The 24171-nt window shown below is 38.4% G+C and overlaps 1 protein-coding gene and 1 long non-coding RNA gene across 3 annotated transcripts in view; both read left to right on the top strand.

The window, feature by feature from the left end:
• LOC112044628 (neurexin-1) overlaps positions 1-24171 on the top strand; it is a 204980-nt gene that overhangs the window by 150787 nt on the left and 30022 nt on the right. For both annotated transcript variants that reach the window (XM_024080528.2, XM_024080526.2), the window contains 2 exons: positions 2479-2637; positions 16609-16761. In XM_024080528.2, coding sequence (XP_023936296.1) covers positions 2479-2637; positions 16609-16761 — 312 coding nt within the window. The remainder of the gene's footprint in view (positions 1-2478; positions 2638-16608; positions 16762-24171) is intronic.
• LOC128199292 (uncharacterized) lies at positions 6692-8331 on the top strand. The gene is made up of 2 exons (XR_008251950.1): positions 6692-7202; positions 7278-8331. It is a non-coding gene; the product is annotated as an uncharacterized LOC128199292 (long non-coding RNA).

Below are 24171 nucleotides of genomic sequence, written 5' to 3'. Positions count from 1 at the left end.
GCAATATCTTGAAAACAAATTTCATTATACACCGCATCGACCCGTGGAATATGAAAAAACTTTTCCGCGCGATAAAAGTTACCCTAAACGATCCCAGCGCTGTATACTATATACTGGGTGACCAACAATTTTCTTTATAAATGGACATTGACCATTACAGAGATCCCGACATATGGGATATCGATAATATTATGTAAATGTAAAAGGAATTGTAAATCTTCTCGTAATATAAAAATGAATCTTGAATCTTTCTAAGCGCAAATCTCGATAACGGTTGAGCCAATTTTGTTAATTCTTTTTTTAAATACTCCTTAAAGTTCTAGGATGGTTCTTACGTAGAGAAAAATTTAAAAGACTAAAAAAAGATTTTTCGATTTGTATTTTCTATACAAAAATTAATCTTGAACAAACGCGAATCTTGATAACGGCTGAACCGATTCTGCTAATTCTTTTTTTAGAATACTCCTTGAAGAACGAGGATGGTGCTTACAAAGAGTTTTTTTAAGGTACGGTGAAGGAAAACATCGTGAGGAAACCTGCATACCAGAGAATTATCTTAATTCTCTGCGTGTGTGAAGTCTGCCAATCCGCATTGGGCAAGCGTGGTGGACTATTGGCCTAACCCCTCTCATTCTGAGAGGAGACTCGAGCTCAGCAGTGAGCCAAATATGAGTTGATGACAACAATTTATTCTCATGTCGTGCTAAGCCGTTACCATTCCTCATTATTTCGTGCTAAACTAAAACCGTTCAACATTATCAATATGCTATGCTAAAGCATAAATGTTCCCAAAATGTCGTGGTACGGCATAACCGTTCCCAAAATGTCGTGCTACGGCAAAACCGTTATCAAAATGTCGTGATATGGTATAACCGTTCCTCCAAAACCGTGCTACGGCATAAGCGTTCCCAAAATGTCGTGCTAAGCCATAACAGTTACCAAAATGTCATGATACGGCATGACAGTTTTGGGGGAGTAACGGCCATAACGTTCCCCCAAAACTGCTACGGCATATCTGGTCCCAAAACATCATGCTACGGCATAACCGTTCCCAAAATGTAGCGCTACGGCATAACCGTTCTCATAATGTCGAGCTACGGCATAACCGTTCCCAAAAAGTTGTGCTACGGCATAACCGTTCCCAAAATGTTGTGCTACGGCATAACCGTTCCCAAAATGTATTACTACGGTATCGTCGGTCTAGATGTGATACCTCATAACTAACAATTTTTGGTAAAAATTGATTTTGATGCAGAAAGCTTCAAACAGCTTTTCCGGTGGTAGCCCGTAAATATCTTGTAGTACGTACATTAAAAACGTTTTTAATCGCATAAAACCTGTGATACCTAAAAGAATGTTTCTTGTCTCTTCTGTAAAGTTCGTCAGTTTGCACGCACGAGCTATCACATCGAAACCGACGGTATGCTTTGCTAAGTTATAACATTTCTCAATACATCGTACTACAGAATGGATACCCTACCTATACCTACATTATTAGTTCACGGTTCGAAGCAACCTGATGTGTCGGGAACCCCGACCACTCGTAATATACAGTTTATTTCCGAAGTTGGCGCTCAGTCAGCATTTCAACTTCCCTTCAATGGGGGATATTAGTTTCACACTTTTTCTTGTAAAAAGAACAAAGAAGTTAGATGGACGCTCGGAAATGGTAATCTCAAAAATGTCTTTTGTTTGAAATTTAGTACTTTTCTTTGTTCTAAACGCGATAGTGATGATTTATGATTTGAAATATGATTGAGGACTATTTAGATTCAAAGTTTGCCGCAGCTAAAAAAATATATATATTTTAATAGAAAGTGATAGAACCTTTTACACTCGAATGGTTGAGGGTCTGATCATTGAAACCTGTTACCTTTCAAGGTAACAGGTAACAGTCCAGTCCCAACTCTATGATTGGCTCCCGTACTTACTTATGGTAAGAGCATCAGGCAGCTACATACGCTGCCGCGTACCAAAGTAAATAAAATATTCATTGTTCATAATAAACTTTGCTATTCAACAACTGGTATTGTCTCCAGTAGGCCTAAAATGCTACCAAACGACGACGAAAAGCCAACTTTGGGACGAAAGAAATGGGACTGAGAAAACACCTCTTCCATTGATAGACATTTTGTCTAGTTCTCTTCACAAGAACATGTCATTGGTGGCATGCCAGGCACAAGGTGTGGTGAACGTGACGCCCGCGACTTCGTCCTCGTGGAATATAGTTTTTCACAAATCTCGCGGGAACTATGAATTTTTCCGGAATGAATAGGGATAGCTTATGTGATAATCCAGAGTAAAATCTATTTACATTCCAAATTTCAGCCAAACCGTTTCAGTAGTAGCGTTAAAGAGTAACAAATATACAAACACACAAACATCCATATAAACTTTCGTTTATAGTAGTAGGATTAATCATAATAAACTTCACCAATGAAATGCCTACTGCTATTCAACAATTTATCTTGTCCCCAGGTGTCAGCAGTGGTGGATGACGTGTACTCGGAGCATTCGCACGTGGCGGGGTCGTTCACCATGCTGGCGAGTTCCCGCGCCCATGTTGGGGGGTCTCTCAACGCACGGGCGCTGCCGGGGGCCAGAGTGCATACTAACTTTATCGGCTGTCTGAAAAAGGTATGTTTTTGAAGTGATAACGTCTTGTGACAAATTGTATGTGTAGAAAACGCAGCTCCTGTCAGGTGGACTGACGACATCAAGCGAGTCGCAGGGATTTGCTGGATGCAGGCGGCTCAGTATCGTAATGTTTGGTATAAAAGGTATGAGTATGAGGAAAATAAGAGTCTCGAATCTGTAGTTTTTTAAAATTTTTACAAGTTAGCCCTTGACTACAATCTCACCTGATGGTAAGTGATGATGCATTCTAAAATGAAAGCGGACTAACGGCCGAATCCTCCCACCAGCTAGACCAATTAAGAAAACCTCAATCGGCCCAGCCGGGAATCGAACCCAGGACATCCGTCTTGTAAATCCACCGCACACACCATTGCGCCACGGAGGCCGTCAAACTGCATATCATATGCTGTATGTCATAACTGAAACTATGCATTGTTCGAAGTCCACTTTAGTTCCTGGTTATTTATTCAACTCTATCATAACATTTGCTCAAAGTATACCGGATTTCAATATGGAGCGGTGGCTCACAATGCGTTGCGTCGTCTTACTTACAAATATCTGTGGCACGATGCGCTCCGGCGCCGCACCGGACTTGCAACCGCCGAGGCGAGGATGGGTGGGATGCGTGGTGACGTCGGAGCGGCACCGCTCAGTTGTTTATGCGTCACAACATTACTTTATTAACAGACTGTCCAACGCTACTACGGCGTCGCTGCGACATAACAACGTTGCGGCGTCGCACCACTCGTGTGCTCGCTGATGAAATCTTGCGAAATCTTTGCGATGCGGCGCCGCAACGCATCGGTGGTTCAATTTGCCGCAGGGTGAAATTACGGACATTTGAGGCTTAACACTTAAAATCCATAGTTTCTACTTCAAGTTAGCGAGCATGTATAGCGCGTAGTACTAAAAGTTGCTTCATTCACTTTACATCAGAGCGACCATCTGTTTATTCCTTCAACTCCCTGTGAAATATAAACACAGTCAGTCAAAATATTTGTTTGTATATGAATTTCATTTAATGTAATACGATATTTATTTAATATTTAACTTGTACGTAGCCTACGTATTTTAACATTTATTTCCGATCTGCAAGTATATGTGTATCCGGTTAGCGATTTTAATTAATATTAATATATTGTCGGGTCGCCGTAATATATTTTACGTCGTTATTCAGTTGTGATAAGCTCACGTAATGATTTTTCATTCTCTCTGTAAATTGAGTTTAATTGTGATTAATAAGCTCCGGTCAATTATATCATGAATATTATTTTATGTTCTATGATTTATAATTGTATTGTCCTTGTTCTTGGTTAGGAATCATAATCCCAGCTTCTTGTGTTTTGTACCAAAAGGAAAGCGAGTATTGGTCATATTTGAATAATCATACTTTCTCAAAAATCCTACATCTTTTTGAAAAGCCAAACGTAGCGCCATCTTGTACATTCTTGAGATGATAATAATAACGTATTAAAATATTGACCGTAACTGGAAGCTTTATATTGAGAGTAGCATTTCCGTTTCCGTCGATTTCATACCAGTTTTCGTACTTTTATTGACGTCACGTCTGGCTATGTGGCGCCACCTGGCGGTGTCGGGCTCGGGAAGTTTCGTAAATCGCTGAGCGCGACTTTAGCTCATTGGCGTTTTGTTTACCGTCGAAGCAACATCTTGCAATCAGTTGGTACCCGACATTGCAAGATAAAGTGTAATAAGTGAAGTGAATTCGCTGTGAGTACTTTATATTTTATTACGTTGTAATTATTACGTTGTTACATACAACGTTAATGTAATTAACGTTAAATTATGTAAAATTTCAAATTTCATTTGAAAATAGTACGTGATCATTATTTTAACGGTTTTTCCGTTCGGATCACTACTTCATGTGTTTGAAAGTCTTGCTTTTTTGCAAATGTTTTCGTACTTGCATGTATATAATAATATTTTCTTTGTAGTGATTTTTCAACAGTTAAAATAGTATTAAAAGTGGCGGGGCCCAGCGGGCTTCCTAAAAATGTGAACTCAGAAACCAAAGTGAACGTTCTAGCAATAGACTGTTGTCTAACATATATACTACAAAACGAACGCGTGGCCAGTGGCTTTCGTTTCAAAGGAGTACATAAATTACGAATGCTCGAAGACAAGTTAGACAAAGAGTTTTTGGAAGTTACTCAAACATATTGTTACTTCAATTCAAACCGGCATTGAAAAAAGGTTCACAAATCCCGCCAGAATTTAGCACAGGAATTTTGATTGGATGTAAATTACTGGCCTTATAAATCGCCACCCCACGCAGGGGCAAGGCGTAGACACTGTTAACGTCGCTGGACACATTTGCAGTCAAATATAGGTCTAATAGATTACCGCCCCTCGCAGGGGCAAGGTATACACAGTTTTTTTAACGTTCCTGGACGTATTTGCAAAACCAACTTACTGAGTAAGGTATAGAAAGTTTAAATATTCCTAGACGTATTTGCACAGTCAAATACCGGACTAATAGATTACCGCCCCTCATGGGGACGAGGTTATAGAAAGTGTTAACATTCCTAGACGTATTTCCAGTCAAATACTGAGGATTGCCGCCCCTCGCAAGGGCAAGGCACGAATAGTGTTGAAATTTCATCACGTAGAACACACAACACGGAATATACATACAATGCGCAAACGCTCATGCACAGCCATGCTTGCATGATAATTACAACCCACCCTCGCGGGGTGTATTATCTCTTTATATAAATTATTCAAATACCGGTGTCCTTGATCGCCACCGTCGCGGGCGTATGCATGACGAGTAATGTTCCATCGCGTGGAACATACAACACGGAATATACATATCTGTAATGCGCACACGTTCATGCACAGCCTTGCTTGCATGATCAATACAATCCACCCTCGCGGGGTGTTTATCAACGATGTATGGATACGAATATCTTATCTATCTATATAAATTATTCAAATACCCGTGTCGATGTCGTGTGTGTGATCGCCACCCCTCGCGAGGGGTTCTCGCGAATGCATGAAAAATGTTAAGATTCCATCGCTTGGAACACTTGCGCAGCCTTGCTTGTATGATCATTATAATCCACTCTCGCGGGGTGTTTATCAGCAATGTACAAGAGACTAATGTCCTAAAGCCCTTGCAGGCTGACTCACTATCTTTTACGTTTGCTAGTTGACATATACAAAATTGAGTTTCTATGTAAAAATGTCATTTATTGCTTACTCGTGAATATCCCACAGTAGGTAAATGATATTTTTCCAATTGATATAGGTTGATAATAAAGACCAAAATAGTGAATAGGCCTACTAGATTTGTAACCAATGGGTGAATTAATTACTTTGTAACAATGGCGTAAAAATCTGATGAACGAAAGCGTCAGATTAAAACATCATGTGCATTTTGGTATAGAGGTTAAAGGCAGGAAACTTATTTTTCCGAATACATCAAAGTTTTCTAAAGGTATTACTGGATGTATACAGTTTATTATTTGCAAAATTTATAACCATACTTCAGGTTTCATAAAACTTAGAAACAAACGAAAAGGTAAAACATATTATGATACCCTCCGTCACCTAGCAAATGTAGAAAAACGCATAAGCGGTAACATAAAAATTTCTATTAAAACAAAGGATTCTAAATGAATCCTTTTTCAGGGGCTCGAGGCCCATCAAGGGTATTATGTATGCTTTAAAGTTTAATGCATCCAGTAAACCTAAAGTATTTTGAGATAGACCTCATTTCAAGCGGTCTTTTTAGCCACCTTTTTCACCACTTTTTTCAATGGAAGAAAATGGTGGCACCAGAAACGTACAGAGGTTAATCTGAGGTTATCTCCTACCGTTCTCTCGAATAACCTCGTGTTTTTCTTAATCTATATGGAACATCGTTCCACACTCCTGTTTTGGAAGAAATATCAACAATTGTCTACTTAATGAAATACAAAGGATCATAAAAGCACCATGCTCTGTTGTTAATACTGAAGCCGGACCAATATTTTACCTCATGTGACGGTGTAAAGCGCCATCTGTTGGTATGATGACGAAATCTGTACAAAACGTGCTCATAATAAGGTGCGAAGAATTGATTATATTATGGGTCGCTAGTGAATGGGCGTCTAAACCATAGATGGCGACTGGAGCGTGTCTCTTTGTGTGAGATTGCGTTTCGTTTCAGGGTCGGAGTGTGCAAATTGGCAAATTTCGGGTAAAACAAACGTCGTGGGGGTTCAAAAACATATAATAAGGCACTAGAATGGTGTTGGCAAGCTTATGATTTGTGAATACAAAAATAGAAGGGATAAAGATTTTCTATTGTTATAGTTAAGATTTGTATGAACGAACAAATTTTTTGATGCGTCGAACGAAAACGTGTGAGCAAAGTTCTCGCCGGGGACAGAGTTTCGGTCATTTTCTGGAAACAGCCACCATGAGCTGAACAAAAATATCCGGGGGGAAGGATTTAATGTAGCAGGTCTGCTGAGACCAAAAACCTTAACTAAAATATTATGTTCAGCTCATTGAAAATATAAGTTTATTAAGTCTTGGGAAAATCGCAGGAGTCTTCCGTGAGTACATATTTTTTGCACATTCAGGTATTACAAAATGGCCGCTGTTAAAGAATGTATAAATCTTTGTTCCAGTTCCCGTTGGCAATGAATTCGTATATTTAATATTTGGGGGAATAATGGGCTAGAGAGAGCTGATATTATCAGGTAAGAAATATTTTTCACCTTACGGGACATTGGGCGGGGTCATTGACCACGCCGGTAGAACTTAACAATGACGTGTCATTTCTTCGTTTCAGTGGGAAAAATAAAAATAGGAAAATAAGAAAGAAAGATATAAGAATGAGTTTCGAGAACCTTTGAGAATGTAAAAGGGTAATTTAGGAGTTTTTACGAGTTTCGAAGAGGTTGTACGAATCCGTCGTGACGTCGCGGGATTCGTGGAAGGCTTTAAGAAGATAATCATTTGCCGGTTACAACATCCGGGAACGTCGCAAGCTGAGGCAGACGGAGTAGCCGTACCAGGTCAAGGGAGTCCGGCAGGACATATAACCGGGTAAAGACCCAGACAAGGTCAGTCCTATCTTGTTTACCAAGCTTGCGTTGATCTTCGGTGTTATGGACGAGCACATATCTATACAGTGTTAATTTCGGGGGGGAATTTTGGATATTTGGACATTGGATCTGAACCGTGTTCTGATATAATTTAAAGTTTAGTGCTTAACGATTTATGGTGGTATTTTGTATTGTGGTATTTTGTATTTTGGTATTTTGTATTTCGTACGTGGTATTTTGTATTTTGGTATTTTGTACGCGGTATTTTGGTATATTATGATACTTGTGTAATTTTGTCCAACAGCAAATATATGCTGTTTGAGGATTCTATAGAAGTACATGCTTAATTAAAGGTTTAGTTATGCTTTCTCTTACGGAGGTGGGAATGTGGGAAGATAAACAAATTTTCCGTTTGGTTGGTTGGTGACCGGTAGTGTGATTTGGACCCACGGGCTCTCAATTCAACGACTGAGATACCGGGACATCAGAGCCTTTAAGTCCGGTCCAAGTAACCCACATCTTCTTTCCTCCGTGGGACGAGAAAAACATCACTCGCACTAAGCGTATATGATTTATCATAGTTTCTAGTTATCTAATAAGAAATAACTGACGAATAAAGAATTTCTGGACTTTCTGTGTGAGTCTTTATTATTTCATCCAAATAGCCTCACAGTCTCAATTAGGTAGGTTAGGTTAGGTTAGTAGGAAATAGCACAGTGACCAGGTGGACTGGAACCCAGGACCTCTGGAGCTGGATTGAACTTAAGTTCCGACACCTTCATTTTTCTCTTTGTGACGCGTGGGCCTGCGGCCTCCAACCCTGTGGGCCTGCGCGGTCGCAAATGGCGCCCAACGTGGGGCGCCATTTGCGACCGCGCAGGCCGCGCAGGCAGGTAATATTTGGGGGAATAATGGGCTAGAGAGAGCTGATATTATCAGTGGGAAAAATACACCTAAGTTTGAGTGGGATGAGGAGGCTGAATTAGCATTTAATGTTTTAAAAAATGCATTAGTTACTGCACCAATTTTGGCAGTTCCGGATTTCAGTAAAGAATTTAAAATTCATTGCGATGCGTCTTCATATGCAATAGGCGGTATGCTCTCTCAAGATATAGACGGTCATGATCATCCAATAGCGTATATAAGTCGAAGTTTGAATAAAAACGAGAGAAATTATTCGGCCACCGAAAGAGAAGCTTTGGCAGTAATATACTCCGTGGAAAATTTCAGGGATATTTTGGTTCAGCACACATTAGAATTATTACCGATCATGCATCGTTGAAATGGTTTCTGAATCTTGAAAATCCAACGGGGAGATTAGCCAGATGGGGTTGCAGGTTGTCGCAGTATAACTTCACTATCGAACATAGGAAGGGTTCCGAAAATGTTGTTCCAGATTCTTTATCGAGACTGATTGCGGTAGAAGCTGTTGGAAGACAACAAGCAAGTTTAGATAAAAATTTCGTTCCAGATGAATGGTACGATAAAACTTTTAAGGGTTGTAAGGAGCATCCATCTAATTTTCCGAATTTCTGCATTTTGGACAATAGATTGTTTAGGTTTAGTAAGTGTAAATATAAATTACTTAGTGAGTTTGAATGGAAAGAGGTGGTTCGTAAGAGTGAGGTCAAAAAGATTTTGGAAGAGAACCATACAGACCCAAAATCAGGTCATTTCGGTGTATTCAAAACACATCGTAGGATTTCTCTTCGGTATTTCTGGAAGGGCATGTACAAAGATGTAGTGAACTTCGTCGAAAATTGTGACACATGTTCTGCGTATAAACATGCTACAACTGCTAAACCAGGACTAATGGGAAAACCTAAGAGGTGTCAAAGACCATTCCAGGTTCTTTCAGCTGACCTTGTTGGACCTTTGCCAAGGTCAACTTCAGGATTCACATTCTTGCTAGTCGTAACGTGCTGTTTCTCAAAATATACGTTATTATTTCCGTTAAGGCAAGCCACAAGTGCTGCCGTTATTAAGCATTTAGAGAATAATGTGTTTCTTACGCACAGTATTCCAGAAACCGTAATTGTGGATAATGGATCACAATTTACGAGTTCTGATTTCCGAAAATTTATTAAACAGTACAATATCCCAAATTTACATTATACTCCATTGTACACTCCTCAAGTTAATCTTGTGGAGCGTTATAATAAGACTGTAATGACGGCGGTAGCGTCTTATGTAGAAGACAATCATAAAACGTGGGATAAAAACTTATCAAAGATCCAATTTGCAATCAATTCATCAGTTAACGAATCCACTGGGTTTACGCCGTTTTTTCTTGTCCATGCTAGAGAACCAATCTTAAATGGTTCCTTTTATAAGGAGACAGATAAAGATTATGAAGTCGGTATGCCTAGGGAAGAATATGCAGGTGAATTTGGAACTTTGACCGAGATATTTCAGCAAGTTAGGGAAAAATTGTTTCAGGCTCATGCTACAAACGCTGCTCATTACAACATAAGAAGGAGGTCCGCGAAATATTCTGTAGGGGATATAGTATGGAAAAGAACTTATATATTAAGTGATGCTTCTAAGCATATTGCATCAAAATTAGCCCCTAAGTTTGAGAAATGTAAGATAGTTAAAGTTCTTTCACCATTGGTGTACGAATTGGTTCGGTGTTCAGATAATCGTCCAATTGGGACGTGGCACATAAAGGATTTTAAGAAATAAATGAGGTTAGGCCGAAGAAGTTGTTTTTCCCTGTTTAAATGTAAATAATATAAAGCATTTAATTAGGATATTGTGAAAGTAGTGATGTATCGGAAAACGAGAGCATTACCATAGTTTAAGAGAGAGAAGTATGAAAGAGATTAGGCATGTTAAGGAAAACAATTCAAAGAATATTGGCGCAGAAAAACTTAAATCCCTCATAGTGCAGTTATTACGGTTCAGTATACACATTTTCAGTATTCAGTATCAGTTTTTTCTTGAAGCTAAGTTATAAGAGGTCAACTAAAAGTTCGACATTAATTTAGGATTAAGCAATGACATAGGCAATGTAAATTCTTGCTTGGTTAGGTTGATACTTCAGAGCGAGAAGTGGAAACGGGCTGCTTATGGTTTCTTTTGGTGTTTCTTTCTTTAAGAAGAAACAATTCAGTCACACCTTAAGGTGAACCTCACTTGGTTGTGGATCACTGGTGTATTTAGTTCCGTTTTTTTAAATACATTTGCATTAGATTTCTTATAATTTCTTTTTCTATAATTTTGTTAGCATTTTTTTTTTGATTTTGATTAATTCGCTTTTACATAACATAGGTTTATTAAGTTTCGTAGGTTCTTAAATTCGCTTAAGATGCAATACAACATTAGTTAAAGTGGAAAATACAAATTTTGTCTTATTATACTTTGTTCAAGCTTAATTTAGTTAGTCTTAGAATTTAGAAAATTTCAGTTACCTTACGGTTAAATGAATTTCGTATTAGTAGTCTTTAAGTTAAATAATCTTTGGTAGGAGGTCCATAATAATTCTTTATCTTTGTAGGTTATTTCTTTCGGGAAAAATGATTTCGTAAATTTGGTAGGACGACTGTCTGTTGATGGTATTTTGATCAAAGTTTTACGATAATTTTTGAATTTAACATCTTAGATTTCGAAAGGTGTTCTTCAACAGATGTCTTTTCTTTTGTTTTGGGTTTTCTTTTGCTTAAGCTGAGGGCAGCCGTCTCGAGATATATATTCGATATATCTCGACACGTGTTTTTGTGGAGGGGGAGTATTGTGACGGTGTAAAGCGCCATCTGTTGGTATGATGACGAAATCTGTACAAAACGTGCTCATAATAAGGTGCGAAGAATTGATTATATTATGGGTCGCTAGTGAATGGGCGTCTAAACCATAGATGGCGACTGGAGCGTGTCTCTTTGTGTGAGATTGCGTTTCGTTTCAGGGTCGGAGTGTGCAAATTGGCAAATTTCGGGTAAAACAAACGTCGTGGGGGTTCAAAAACATATAATAAGGCACTAGAATGGTGTTGGCAAGCTTATGATTTGTGAATACAAAAATAGAAGGGATAAAGATTTTCTATTGTTATAGTTAAGATTTGTATGAACGAACAAATTTTTTGATGCGTCGAACGAAAACGTGTGAGCAAAGTTCTCGCCGGGGACAGAGTTTCGGTCATTTTCTGGAAACAGCCACCATGAGCTGAACAAAAATATCCGGGGGGAAGGATTTAATGTAGCAGGTCTGCTGAGACCAAAAACCTTAACTAAAATATTATGTTCAGCTCATTGAAAATATAAGTTTATTAAGTCTTGGGAAAATCGCAGGAGTCTTCCGTGAGTACATATTTTTTGCACATTCAGGTATTACAAAATGGCCGCTGTTAAAGAATGTATAAATCTTTGTTCCAGTTCCCGTTGGCAATGAATTCGTATATTTAATATTTGGGGGAATAATGGGCTAGAGAGAGCTGATATTATCAGGTAAGAAATATTTTTCACCTTACGGGACATTGGGCGGGGTCATTGACCACGCCGGTAGAACTTAACAATGACGTGTCATTTCTTCGTTTCAGTGGGAAAAATAAAAATAGGAAAATAAGAAAGAAAGATATAAGAATGAGTTTCGAGAACCTTTGAGAATGTAAAAGGGTAATTTAGGAGTTTTTACGAGTTTCGAAGAGGTTGTACGAATCCGTCGTGACGTCGCGGGATTCGTGGAAGGCTTTAAGAAGATAATCATTTGCCGGTTACAACATCCGGGAACGTCGCAAGCTGAGGCAGACGGAGTAGCCGTACCAGGTCAAGGGAGTCCGGCAGGACATATAACCGGGTAAAGACCCAGACAAGGTCAGTCCTATCTTGTTTACCAAGCTTGCGTTGATCTTCGGTGTTATGGACGAGCACATATCTATACAGTGTTAATTTCGGGGGGGAATTTTGGATATTTGGACATTGGATCTGAACCGTGTTCTGATATAATTTAAAGTTTAGTGCTTAACGATTTATGGTGGTATTTTGTATTGTGGTATTTTGTATTTTGGTATTTTGTATTTCGTACGTGGTATTTTGTATTTTGGTATTTTGTACGCGGTATTTTGGTATATTATGATACTTGTGTAATTTTGTCCAACAGCAAATATATGCTGTTTGAGGATTCTATAGAAGTACATGCTTAATTAAAGGTTTAGTTATGCTTTCTCTTACGGAGGTGGGAATGTGGGAAGATAAACAAATTTTCCGTTTGGTTGGTTGGTGACCGGTAGTGTGATTTGGACCCACGGGCTCTCAATTCAACGACTGAGATACCGGGACATCAGAGCCTTTAAGTCCGGTCCAAGTAACCCACATCTTCTTTCCTCCGTGGGACGAGAAAAACATCACTCGCACTAAGCGTATATGATTTATCATAGTTTCTAGTTATCTAATAAGAAATAACTGACGAATAAAGAATTTCTGGACTTTCTGTGTGAGTCTTTATTATTTCATCCAAATAGCCTCACAGTCTCAATTAGGTAGGTTAGGTTAGGTTAGTAGGAAATAGCACAGTGACCAGGTGGACTGGAACCCAGGACCTCTGGAGCTGGATTGAACTTAAGTTCCGACACCTTCATTTTTCTCTTTGTGACGCGTGGGCCTGCGGCCTCCAACCCTGTGGGCCTGCGCGGTCGCACTCATTTCCACTTGCTAAATACGCACAGCATCAAAAACTCAGTTTGAAGAATAGACACAAGCCTACTTGCATGTGTATGTAATAAAATCCCAAAGGTGCTTCCTACGTTTTGTATACAGGGAATTGTTGGAGATTACTTCCTTGTCATTTGAACTATGCATGTCTCTTTCTCAAATACTTTCTCAATGCTATCGAATTCGCAGCATGTTTTGTAAGAGATATGTAGAATTAAGAATCGACAATTTTATCATTTACTAAGAAAATAATACGAAGCGTAGATGTAGACTATATCGAAAACTTGCCCGTTACCATTGAATGAATGAATGACCTTGTTTAATATAATCAGACTGCTAGCTACCTACTTCACTGACACCCTCAGCCAGTGTTTTTGTTAGTAGCAGATGCCTTTGACCACGCTTGGGCAGCGTTACTAAACATTCACCCTCAGAGGTATTCATGGTCACGAGAGGAATAGCTACTGCATTCCAATAAAAAGGAAATGTATGTCATACTACTCGTATATGCCCCTAGAATCAAGCTCACCCCCTAAGCAACATTCAATTGGACAAAATGACTGCCGTTACATATTACGGAGGAAAAGAGAAATGAGTTTAAATATAGAATATAACAGTTAAAATTGCAAGATCTTTATGTCTAGTAACCTTAATTAGACTATCACTAAGTTCAAAACAGTACACAATAGTATACGCGGCAGGAACAACAAGCATGCAAATCACTTGTTATACAACATCGCTATCTTCCATACTCGGCGCTTTCATTACTGTAGCATAGAAAAAGTGATTGTGAAATAGGGTATGTCGGTGACTGATCTATACTGATCTGACTCATTAAATAAGGTACACGTAGTCCATGATTACTTGTACGTATCCCGAGATGTAACTTACGCTCAAGTTGTTTTATACGATGTGTACAGTGTGTATAGGGAATTTTCCACTTGCTTTATGGTATCGCCACCACTTACACTGATTCTCAGAGAATCATCAGAATCGGTTGACAAGAATATATTTAATAGCCTTGATAAGAGTAAGTCTTATGTCATTTGGATCTCAGATTCCGAGTGCTAGCAGTACCGATAATTCTATAGGATGAAGACAAATTTATTATAATCACGACAACGGACTTAGCAGTTACAAAACTGTTAGAGGTAGTCTTCAAGAAATATGGGAAAACCTGAAATTATTTTTAATTTCCTGTCAAAACTTAAAAATCGGCTTGTGTAGTGTTGTCTAAAAGTAAAAGTTTTAGTACATTATATGACCTAATGTCTAAGAACTGACCCAGTTTAAGTTTCTTGAATCTTCAAGTAACCTACTTAAGAGATCAATAACTTTGTAAAGCATATCCTTAAATTCATGCCAAATTGTTAAGAAAGCCTAAAAATTCCATGCCACCAGTTTGGAATGTCAGTAACTTCTTAAGTTATTTTTTCAATAATTATATTTTTGTAGGTACACTCTGAAAGGCGTGTATATGACCTAACATTACTTATTATAGGGATAACATAGTATAAAATCTGATGATTTTATTTAATTTTGGCCGCAATTTGGCTCAAAAACCGATAGAAGTATTTACTCTGGCTGGAAATTATTTGTAAATAAAATAATCACTATCATAATTTTTCTTTAGGAAATAATAAGTCTATTTCATTATTAAATAAAATAACTATCCACTACGACTAAATGCAGCAAGAATTAATATTTATTTCTTTGTAATAAATTTTTTAAAAAACCGCCTCGCATATGGTTATAGCAGAATGAGTAAAGACGTCACGTAAGAAATCTTCATAACGACTATATCGGTCAGCAGTGTTTTTCCTAAATAATTTAGTGTGAATATCAATTACGACACTTGAATGTCGAAGAGTTGACAGTTTGAATAAATAATATCCACAGACAATAGATACTTATTACTGGCTACCATTGTACCGTAGACATGTATTTTTGCTACATTCCAACAAAATGGAATATTGTATTATGCACAGACACAGTAAGTCAAACTTCGTTACTAGCTTGTTCTCTAAATAAAGCCTAATCGAATTAGAGATAATATTTTTATAAAAAGTTTTATTTTAATAATCACATTGGCGAAATAATACCATAATGTGGCGTCACCAGGCGAAAACAAACAGGCTCTCAATATAAAGCTTCCAGTTACGGTCAATATTTTAATAGCAGCGTTTTACCTGAAATAAAACGCATATTAAAATACTTACCTCACTGGAAGCTTTAAGTAATTCCTGCCTGGTGATATATTGAGCCAATGAGCTAAAGTCGCGCTCAGCGATTTACGAAACTTCCCGAGCCCGACACCGCCAGGTGGCGCCACATAGCCAGACGTGACGTCAATAAAAGTACGAAAACTGGTATGAAATCGACGGAAACGGAAATGCTACTCTCAATATAAAGCTTCCAGTGAGGTAAGTATTTTAATATGCGTTTTATTTCAGGTAAAACGCTGCTATTATTTTATTACAGACATACCTAAGTGAAAATTCTACAAAAATAACATGTAACACAATTCCCCTCGTATATTTGTCATATATATTTTTTTAATATGACCAATATTCCCATTCCATCATACATATCCCCTCCAACTAGTCACGAAAGACTGTATTAGGAGTGGGTACGACAATAGTTCAACGGGCGGGGATAGAACCACCAACCCTCGGTGATGAGTCCGACCGCTCTTACCGTTGAACTAGCTACGTTGAGGCTTAATTGTTTGTTTGTTTGCATTGAACAGGCTCTGAAACTACTGAAATGATTTGATTTTTTTTTACAGTAGGGAAGCAACACTATCCCCGTGTGCTATTTTTAGCATACATTTTATTTATCTGCGTGTTATCTGGTTCCTGTTCTCGTAGAAATACGGAAATAGGAACCACGGGGGTGAAACCGCGGGGAGGCTGTTAGTGTAATAATAAAATCATGTTTTTGACGGCATCCGTGGCGCAGTGGTATGCGCGGTGGGTTTACAAAACGGAGGTCCTGGGTTCGATCCGATTGAGATTTTCTTAATTGGTCCAGGTCTGGCTGGTTACCACCCTACCGGCAAAGACGTACCGCCAAGCGATTTAGCGTTCTGGCACGATGACGTGTAGTAACCGAATGGTGTGTAGATTTTCATCCTCCTCCTAACAAGTTGGCCCGCTTCCATCACCACTTACTACCAGGTGAGATAGTCAAGGGCTAACTTGAAAAGAATTTAAAAAAAAAATGTTTTTATAAAGTTCTTATGATATCCAGAGGAACCTTTCCAGGTGGAGTTCTCGGCAGATACGCTGCGTCTCAACCTGATAGACCTGGCGAGGACCGGGAGCAAGCTGATCACTGTGACCGGGCGCCTGGAGTACGCGTGCTCGGCCACTGACTCCGCAGATCCGGTCACCTTCGCCACCAAGGATGCGCACTTGGTAAGCTCTATGCCTCTAACAGGTATTTACAGTCGGATAAGTCTTTAAGCTATTTAAGCAATAGGCTACTTGCCTCTTTTGTAAACAGTGTTTAAACTGAATTATGGAAGTATTGTAAGCTATATTTTATTTTGTCCCGTCAATAATAACCAGTAAAAAAATATCTACGTAAAATTTTTGCCGCCGAAACACAACACATTAGCAAGTGACGTCATTCATAGAGATAAAAGCGCGATTGGCGTTTGCAGTGATGTGATATATCACGTCACCGCAAGCGCCAATCACAAACCGATGCCTTGTAGCGAATGGCATCCCAGGTTATTTAACCATTTTGTTTTATAAAAATATTACAATTACGAGATTATTTTCACAAATAAAAATGTGATCAGAGTTTCTAGGCATCTAAAAATCTGTATGCAAAAAATCTTCTTAGTTCTGTACAGCAGGCGAGTAGCTTATTGTTTAGGGCCTCCCGTCTAGGGAACCAGAGATGACCGAGAAAAAAAAAACGGGCACACGAAAGTCAAAGAAATCCGCGCTTTTATAGTGACTGATTGATTTAATTTTTGTAGGAACTCTTTGTACTTCAATTAAGGATACGGGGGCTCACAAGATTGCTTAAGTTACCTTAATCAGGTTACCTTAATCAGGCACTGTATAACAGTACCCGCAAAACGTTTTCAAAAAAAAAGAGTAAATAGCAGATTATAAAACGGTTGCATCATATGGATTAATAAAATATGAGTAATTTTGTAAATCGAAATAAGTGAGGTTTATCTATACCTAATATTATAAAGTTAAAGTCCATAGCTCATGAGGGATTAGTAAAAACAGAATTTCACGCGAAAATCATATCAACCGATGGACGTCCACTGCTGGACCTTATGTCCAGCAGTGGACGTCCATCGGTTGATATGACATGCATGGACCTCCAAGCACGACGGTCTCGAGCCACCAGCATCCAGCTACTCCCTTGAATATCCTCGGGTGGGGGTCGACCAACACTGCGCTTTTCGGTGTGAGGTCACCATTCGAGCACCTTGGGACCCCAACGTCCATCGGCTTTTCGAACTATGTGGCCTGCCCATTGCCACTTCAGCTTGAATTATGTCAGTGAGGATTGGTTCATTGATATGGACGATATTTTTCAAAATATCAAAGATACAAAATTGGTCAGTTAAAATGTTAATAGATATAATAGATGCTAAAAAAAATTCAAAATTACAAGATAGACAAACAAAATCTTAATGTAAGTAGACCTTAAGTAATTATGATTTTACGTAAAAATATCAAACTGCAGATATTAAATTCTACTTTAAAATTACTGCAAAGTAGAATATTGGACAGCCAACTACCATCAGTAGATCTAAAGTGACTTTCCAATATCAAAGAGATGACCTCGACGATTCTGTGGGGCGTATTATTTTGTAATGAAGCTTGACCTGATTTATTTAGAATCATCAATATATTTTGGCCTAGCTGATGCCTCGCGGTTTCACCCGCATAGTTACCGTTCCCCTAGGAATACGGGGTTAATATATAGCCTATAGCCTTCCTAGATAAATGGGCTATCTAACACTAAAAGAATTTTTGTCGGGTCGCATCGAACGGATTTTGTTTACCGTAAAATTAAAAATCCGTTTGATGCGATCTAATACGTACGATGTGTATCTGTGGATGCCTACCATGAGGAAGCCAAATCAATCAGTTAAAATCCGGACGTTTAGTATAGCGAAATAGACCGAGGCGATTACGTTACGCATCCGATTGGTGTGCGTTGTAATTTTATACAAAGAATAGCGATACGATTCCAATCCGTTTTCCAGTTGATATGAGTGATATGCACCGATAACAATATTTGACTCAACACTATCATAAGATAATGATTGTGATAGGGTTTGACGACTTCAAATAGTCTTCGAGGCACAAGGGAGTAACACCATCGACTTTTCAACTGCAGGCTGCCACTAAAAAAATATTATAGCCACAGCCAGGGTTCGTACCCACCGACCATATGATCCGAAGCCGCATAGGCTAATGGCTTAACCACTGGATCAACGTGGTATAATAACAATTCATATCAAACCTAAATTCAGTACTAACAAAGTTAATTTTCACCGTAACATAATAGCTAGGAGTTTCCAACAGTAGCAGTCCTAGAGCCATTCCGTTTTGAATGCTACATTTCAGAAAGGCCATTCAAACTTCACGTAGATATTCGAGCAACAATTACTTTTCACATACCTCATTACTTTACAATAGCGGTCTGTAGAGGGGATAAGTACCAATTAAAAACAATGGTTCACGTGAAAAATCGGCTATAACCCGGACCATTACAGTGAACGTTCGCTAAAGTCGAGGGCACTCTATGGGACGGACTCTCGAATTTGGTCAAGTGCTCCGCAGTTCGCTTCATCTGATTAGACTTAGGAAAGCTTATTGGATTTGAGTTAAGCGTTTTACTGCCACTCTAGGGGTCCCTTTAGTCTTTGATATCTGTAAATTTGGTTTATCTTGACGCGTTAATAGTGAGATACGTTACACAGTTGTTCTTAGAGTCTTCTTAGGTTTAATCTAATTAATGAAAGTACATTTTCAAGTCAAACTGATCTATAATACCATTCTTCACATATTTTCACCATTTTTTAGTCGAGAAAGGCTGAAAAGTTCTGAATGAAATTTTACATAGATATATATAATCTGGGTTAGCGTAATATAGGCTATTATTTCAATTTTCGATATTTCAACAGGAACGTCGTCTACGTGGGTAAAAAATAAATAAACGAAAGTATTTAAGATAATGCGTATCTGATCTGAACCTGCACTTTTAGCGGGATATCCAAGTTTCATTTTAGAAATCCTTTTTAAAATATTTTTTTTGAGTATTTTATTTCTGTCTAAATACGGATTAAGCTCGCGTACTTATTTTGGAATTCGATTCCTCCTCCGTAAGTCGTTGTCCTCATGTGTGACGGTCGTGGCAACCTCCGTCTCTGACTTTACTCCTTAAGGTGTTGCGCCATCTTTTTTCTATCTCCGGCTGTTTTGAGAGCATCGTAGACTTGAGTGTGGTGCGGATCTGGTCAGACAAACGGAAATCGGGATACCACCAAGCGATTTAGCGTTCCGGTACGATGTCGTATACAAACCAAAAGGGATGTGGGTTTTCATCCTCGTCCTAACAAGTTAGCCCGCTTCCATCTTAGATTGCAGCTTCACTTACCGTCAGGTGAGATTGTAGTCAAGGGCTAACTTGTATAGAATAAAAAAATGTAAAATAACCTTGCTAGGAACATTTTTTTCATATTGTCTCCTTCTTTCCTGGCAACGTGTCCGAAGTATTCTAGAATACGTTTGAAGCAGATGGTAGAAAGCCTTGTTAACCTTAAGCTTGGCAAGTCTAAATGCAGCGATGCGTGGGTCCGAAATGCAGTCCTTCGAATCCGGAGCATTTTCCTGCAACACATCTCGAAAGCGTCTTAAATCGATTAAAAAGACCGTAATTTACCAGCCTCAGTTAGTAGCGTTTGCTAGTTTTATTATATTTGTTCTGTGAGCAGTGAAATCCATTGAAGCGCTTCAATATTGATTTGCTAAGACTTTTTATTCGGACTCAGCGGTAAAGTTTTCTTTAAGTTCGTCAGTAACTTACTAGGAAGTACTTCGCAACTTTTTCTTTTACTTCCTTTACTGCATCATCGTTATCGGTTTGTGTTCCGAGTTTCCGAGTATCATGACTTTTTATTTTATCGTGAATTGGGAGTAGCCGGCCCTAATAATCCGTTTATGGATGAAATTCTCTATTTCATGCAACCCGCGGGAAATATTGATTTTCCGGGATAAATGTAGCCTTTTCAGCTCTAAGGTCCAAGTTATCTCCATACGATAATTCATCGAAATCGGTTCAGCTGTTTTGCCGTGAAGCAAACCTTTGAAAAACACCTTCAAATAACTTTAGAAGAAGGAAGATAAGTCGGCTCTTCTCGGCGCTCTTTCTGCCTTCCTAACCAACTGTATTCTGTAACGATGTTTTGTATAATTTGCAAGTGTGAGTTTCAAATTCACCTCTATATCTGTTTTCTATTGTATTCTGTTTAACACGATACTATAGAAAAAGAAAGATAGAGGTGAATTCGAAACTTGCACTTGCGAGTTATACAAATAATCGTTATAGAATTGCTCTACAGTGCTAGATTCTAAAATTAAAGTCAAAGTCAAAATTAACGAACTTTTGAACTCTGATGGATTGCGCGGATTATTAGCTACGAATTGTCTGACGACTGAGGACATGAAAAAAATAAAAGAATTTATATTTTTTATTGAGATTTACATTAGAAATCTGCTAGCTCCCAAAGCGAGTGGTCTAAACTCCAAAGTTGTCTACCTTAATTACCTATTTATAAGGTGGGAGCTAACGAATTTTCCGCCTTATAAAATGTAGTATATCTGACATTTGCAGGTTCTCATTCAAATAGCCAGTACACCTAAATGGAAATTTTATTTAGACCATTTAGCTTATGACTATTATTTGCATGTTATTTGAAGTCCTTTCTCAGAAACTAAAAGCCGCTTATGTTTAGCCTCTCTAGACCTTAGTTTAACAATGAATAATACCGCTCATTCATATTTTGTGTATGCCACCATTTCTGTACGATCCCGACCACGCATACGTACTTTGACCTTTGAAAACGAAATGGAGTCATAGTTTGACTATTATACAGTTGGATCTAAACTAATAATATAAAGATTTGATTTTTTGTTTATTCGTTATGATTTTGTTCAAAAACTACTCAAATGATTTTAAAAATTCCTTTACCATTAGAAAGTTGTCTTCTTCTTCACCAAGTAAAACATTAGTTTGTTATATTTTATTCCAATATTTCCACGGGTAAAACAGCGGGGCATCTGATACAAATTAGTAAAATTGTATTTCTATAATTAACTAGCGGACTTCCCTACCCCTACCTCTAACCTACTCCGACTCTATCCTTGCCCTAGACAGTATTTTCTTGGTAGTCTAAATCGGCTAAATTAGAAAAGTAGACATAATATGTTTATCCTACTGATACCCTTGACTGGTTTTATGTGGTATCTTAGCAGAAGGCTATATACTTAATTATATTTATTTAGCGTCTATAACTTACAAAGTTGATCCATATTGCGAAAAGAATCAAAATGAAAAATTAAATATAATTTATTTCCATCATATCAGTAACAGTTGTGAGTTGTGACTAATTTGGAATTGAGACTTCTCTATAAGTAAAATTATCTCTGTATTGCGAGACCTCGCTCTTCCATTCTGTAACATTAACATTGCAATGTGAATACATTTTCTTTTATTCCTTACTATGTGAACTGTATGATGACTATTCATGATTTTTTTACTAAGTGTTTGTAAATTATTGTAATTACTTCCAATATAGGCAGGCGGGGTTTGAGGCAATAAACTGATTTTCCGCTGCGATAGCGCCAACTCGCAAATGGTATGAGAAAAGGGTGGGAAAATTCCTAATCCCCTGAGTATTAGGTCACCTACGCCACGCACTGGCTTAAGCTATGGCATGCTAATTTTCTCACTTAAGCCGATGAACGTCGTTATTTACTAAGCCCATTAGTGCGACCAGCGATTGCCTGATCTTCGCGGTTCTATAAGAACTGAAAGTTTTAAGCAATTTTATAAAAGCATAAGTAAATTATAATGAACAAGGGTACGATTAGCTATTCTTAGATATATTCCTGGAGTTTATTGTAGATTTAGCTACAATATGCTCTTATAGAATAAAATTAATTTTATAGAATAAAACTTATGCTTTAAATTAGAATTGCTTGAAACTTTCAGTTTTTATTAGAACCGCGAAGATCAGGCAATCGTTGTGTGTTATAAACGCTAAATAGATCTAGATAGAGAGAAATATTCCACCATGCATTTTTTTTATCAAAGGTTTCAGCGTTTCCGATGACAATATCTCCTTGGCAGCTTGATTTTTTCTGATAATTCCGTCTTTACCAGCCTAAGGATGTTCACTGCTGAACATAGGCCTCTTCTTTTTTTGTAAGCCCTTGTCACCTGATGATAAGTGATGATGCAGTCTATGATGATTTCTACACGACATAAACCGGAACGCGAAATCGCTTGGCGGTAGGGTGGTAACTAGCCAAGCCTGAACTAGTAATGAAAACCTCAATCAGCTCAGCCGGGGATAGAACCCAGGACATCCGTCTTGTAAGTCCACCGCGCATACTGCGTCCCGGAGGCCTACAATAAATAGATATTAAAGGTCCATAATACGAGTATATAGCATTGTAAATATCATATATAAATCATATCACCAGTCGCTAGAAACTTAGCTTCGGGACTATTCTTAGAAATAAATAATAATTTTAAATACCGGGTATTAGGGGTTGACGAAAAGTAACCCCGGGATTGGGACGCATCCGGGCTTTTCAGAAATGATATTATTTATATTATATTTTATGTTTTGGAAGTATTTTCCTAAGATTCCGCTACCTATTGAATAATCTCAACGTTTTCCGATAAATCTCGCTACAAAATGGTATGAGAAAAGGGTTGGAATCAAAAAGCCTAATCCCCATACGCAGAGCGTAGTCCCGTAATGTAACTTTATGTGATGTAATCGCCGTACAGCGACGATAAGGTGGTGTTACGCAAATGGAGGATTTAGTATTGACATGGTTATTGCGTTTGATATTCTGATATTTGCATTAGTGTTGTTGTGCAGTACGTATATATGGTACCTAGTTAAAATAGACGTTTAAATATACATATCATCATTCATCATCATTATAAATCCATATTCGGCTCACTGCTGAGCTCGAGTCTTCTTTCAGAATGAGAGGGATTAGGCTAATAGTCCATCACGCTGGCCCAATGCGGATTGGAACTTCACACACGTAGAATTAAATGCCCTTCCAGCTTCAGTTTTCCCCACCATCACACCACATGGGTATTTTCAAGTCAAAAGTGAGTTGGCATCTTTTAGGCAAGCGCGTTCCACCATAGGCTGCATCATCGCTTACCATCAGGCATGATTGCAGCTAAGCGCTTGCTTATTCAAAATAAAAAAAAATAAGAAAATTCTCTGGTATGCAGGTTTCCTCACGATGTTTTTCCTTCACCGTAAGAGACGTGATATTTAATTTCATAAAATGCACAGAACTGAAAAGTTGGAGGTGCATGCCTCGAACCGAACCCACACCCTCCGGAATTGGAGACAGAGGTCATATTTTGGTTTCTACACGACATCGTACCGGAACGCTAAATAGTTTGGCGGTAGTTCTTTGCCGGTAGAGTGGAAACTAGCCACGACCGATGCCTCTCACAAGCCAGACCTGGACCAATTAAGAAAACCTCAATCGACACAGCCAGGGATCGAATCCAGGACCTCCGTT

The sequence above is a fragment of the Bicyclus anynana genome, chromosome 21 (assembly GCF_947172395.1).
Source record: "Bicyclus anynana chromosome 21, ilBicAnyn1.1, whole genome shotgun sequence".
Lineage (NCBI taxonomy): Eukaryota > Metazoa > Arthropoda > Insecta > Lepidoptera > Nymphalidae > Bicyclus > Bicyclus anynana.
This window is presented reverse-complemented; position numbering and strand designations above follow the sequence as displayed.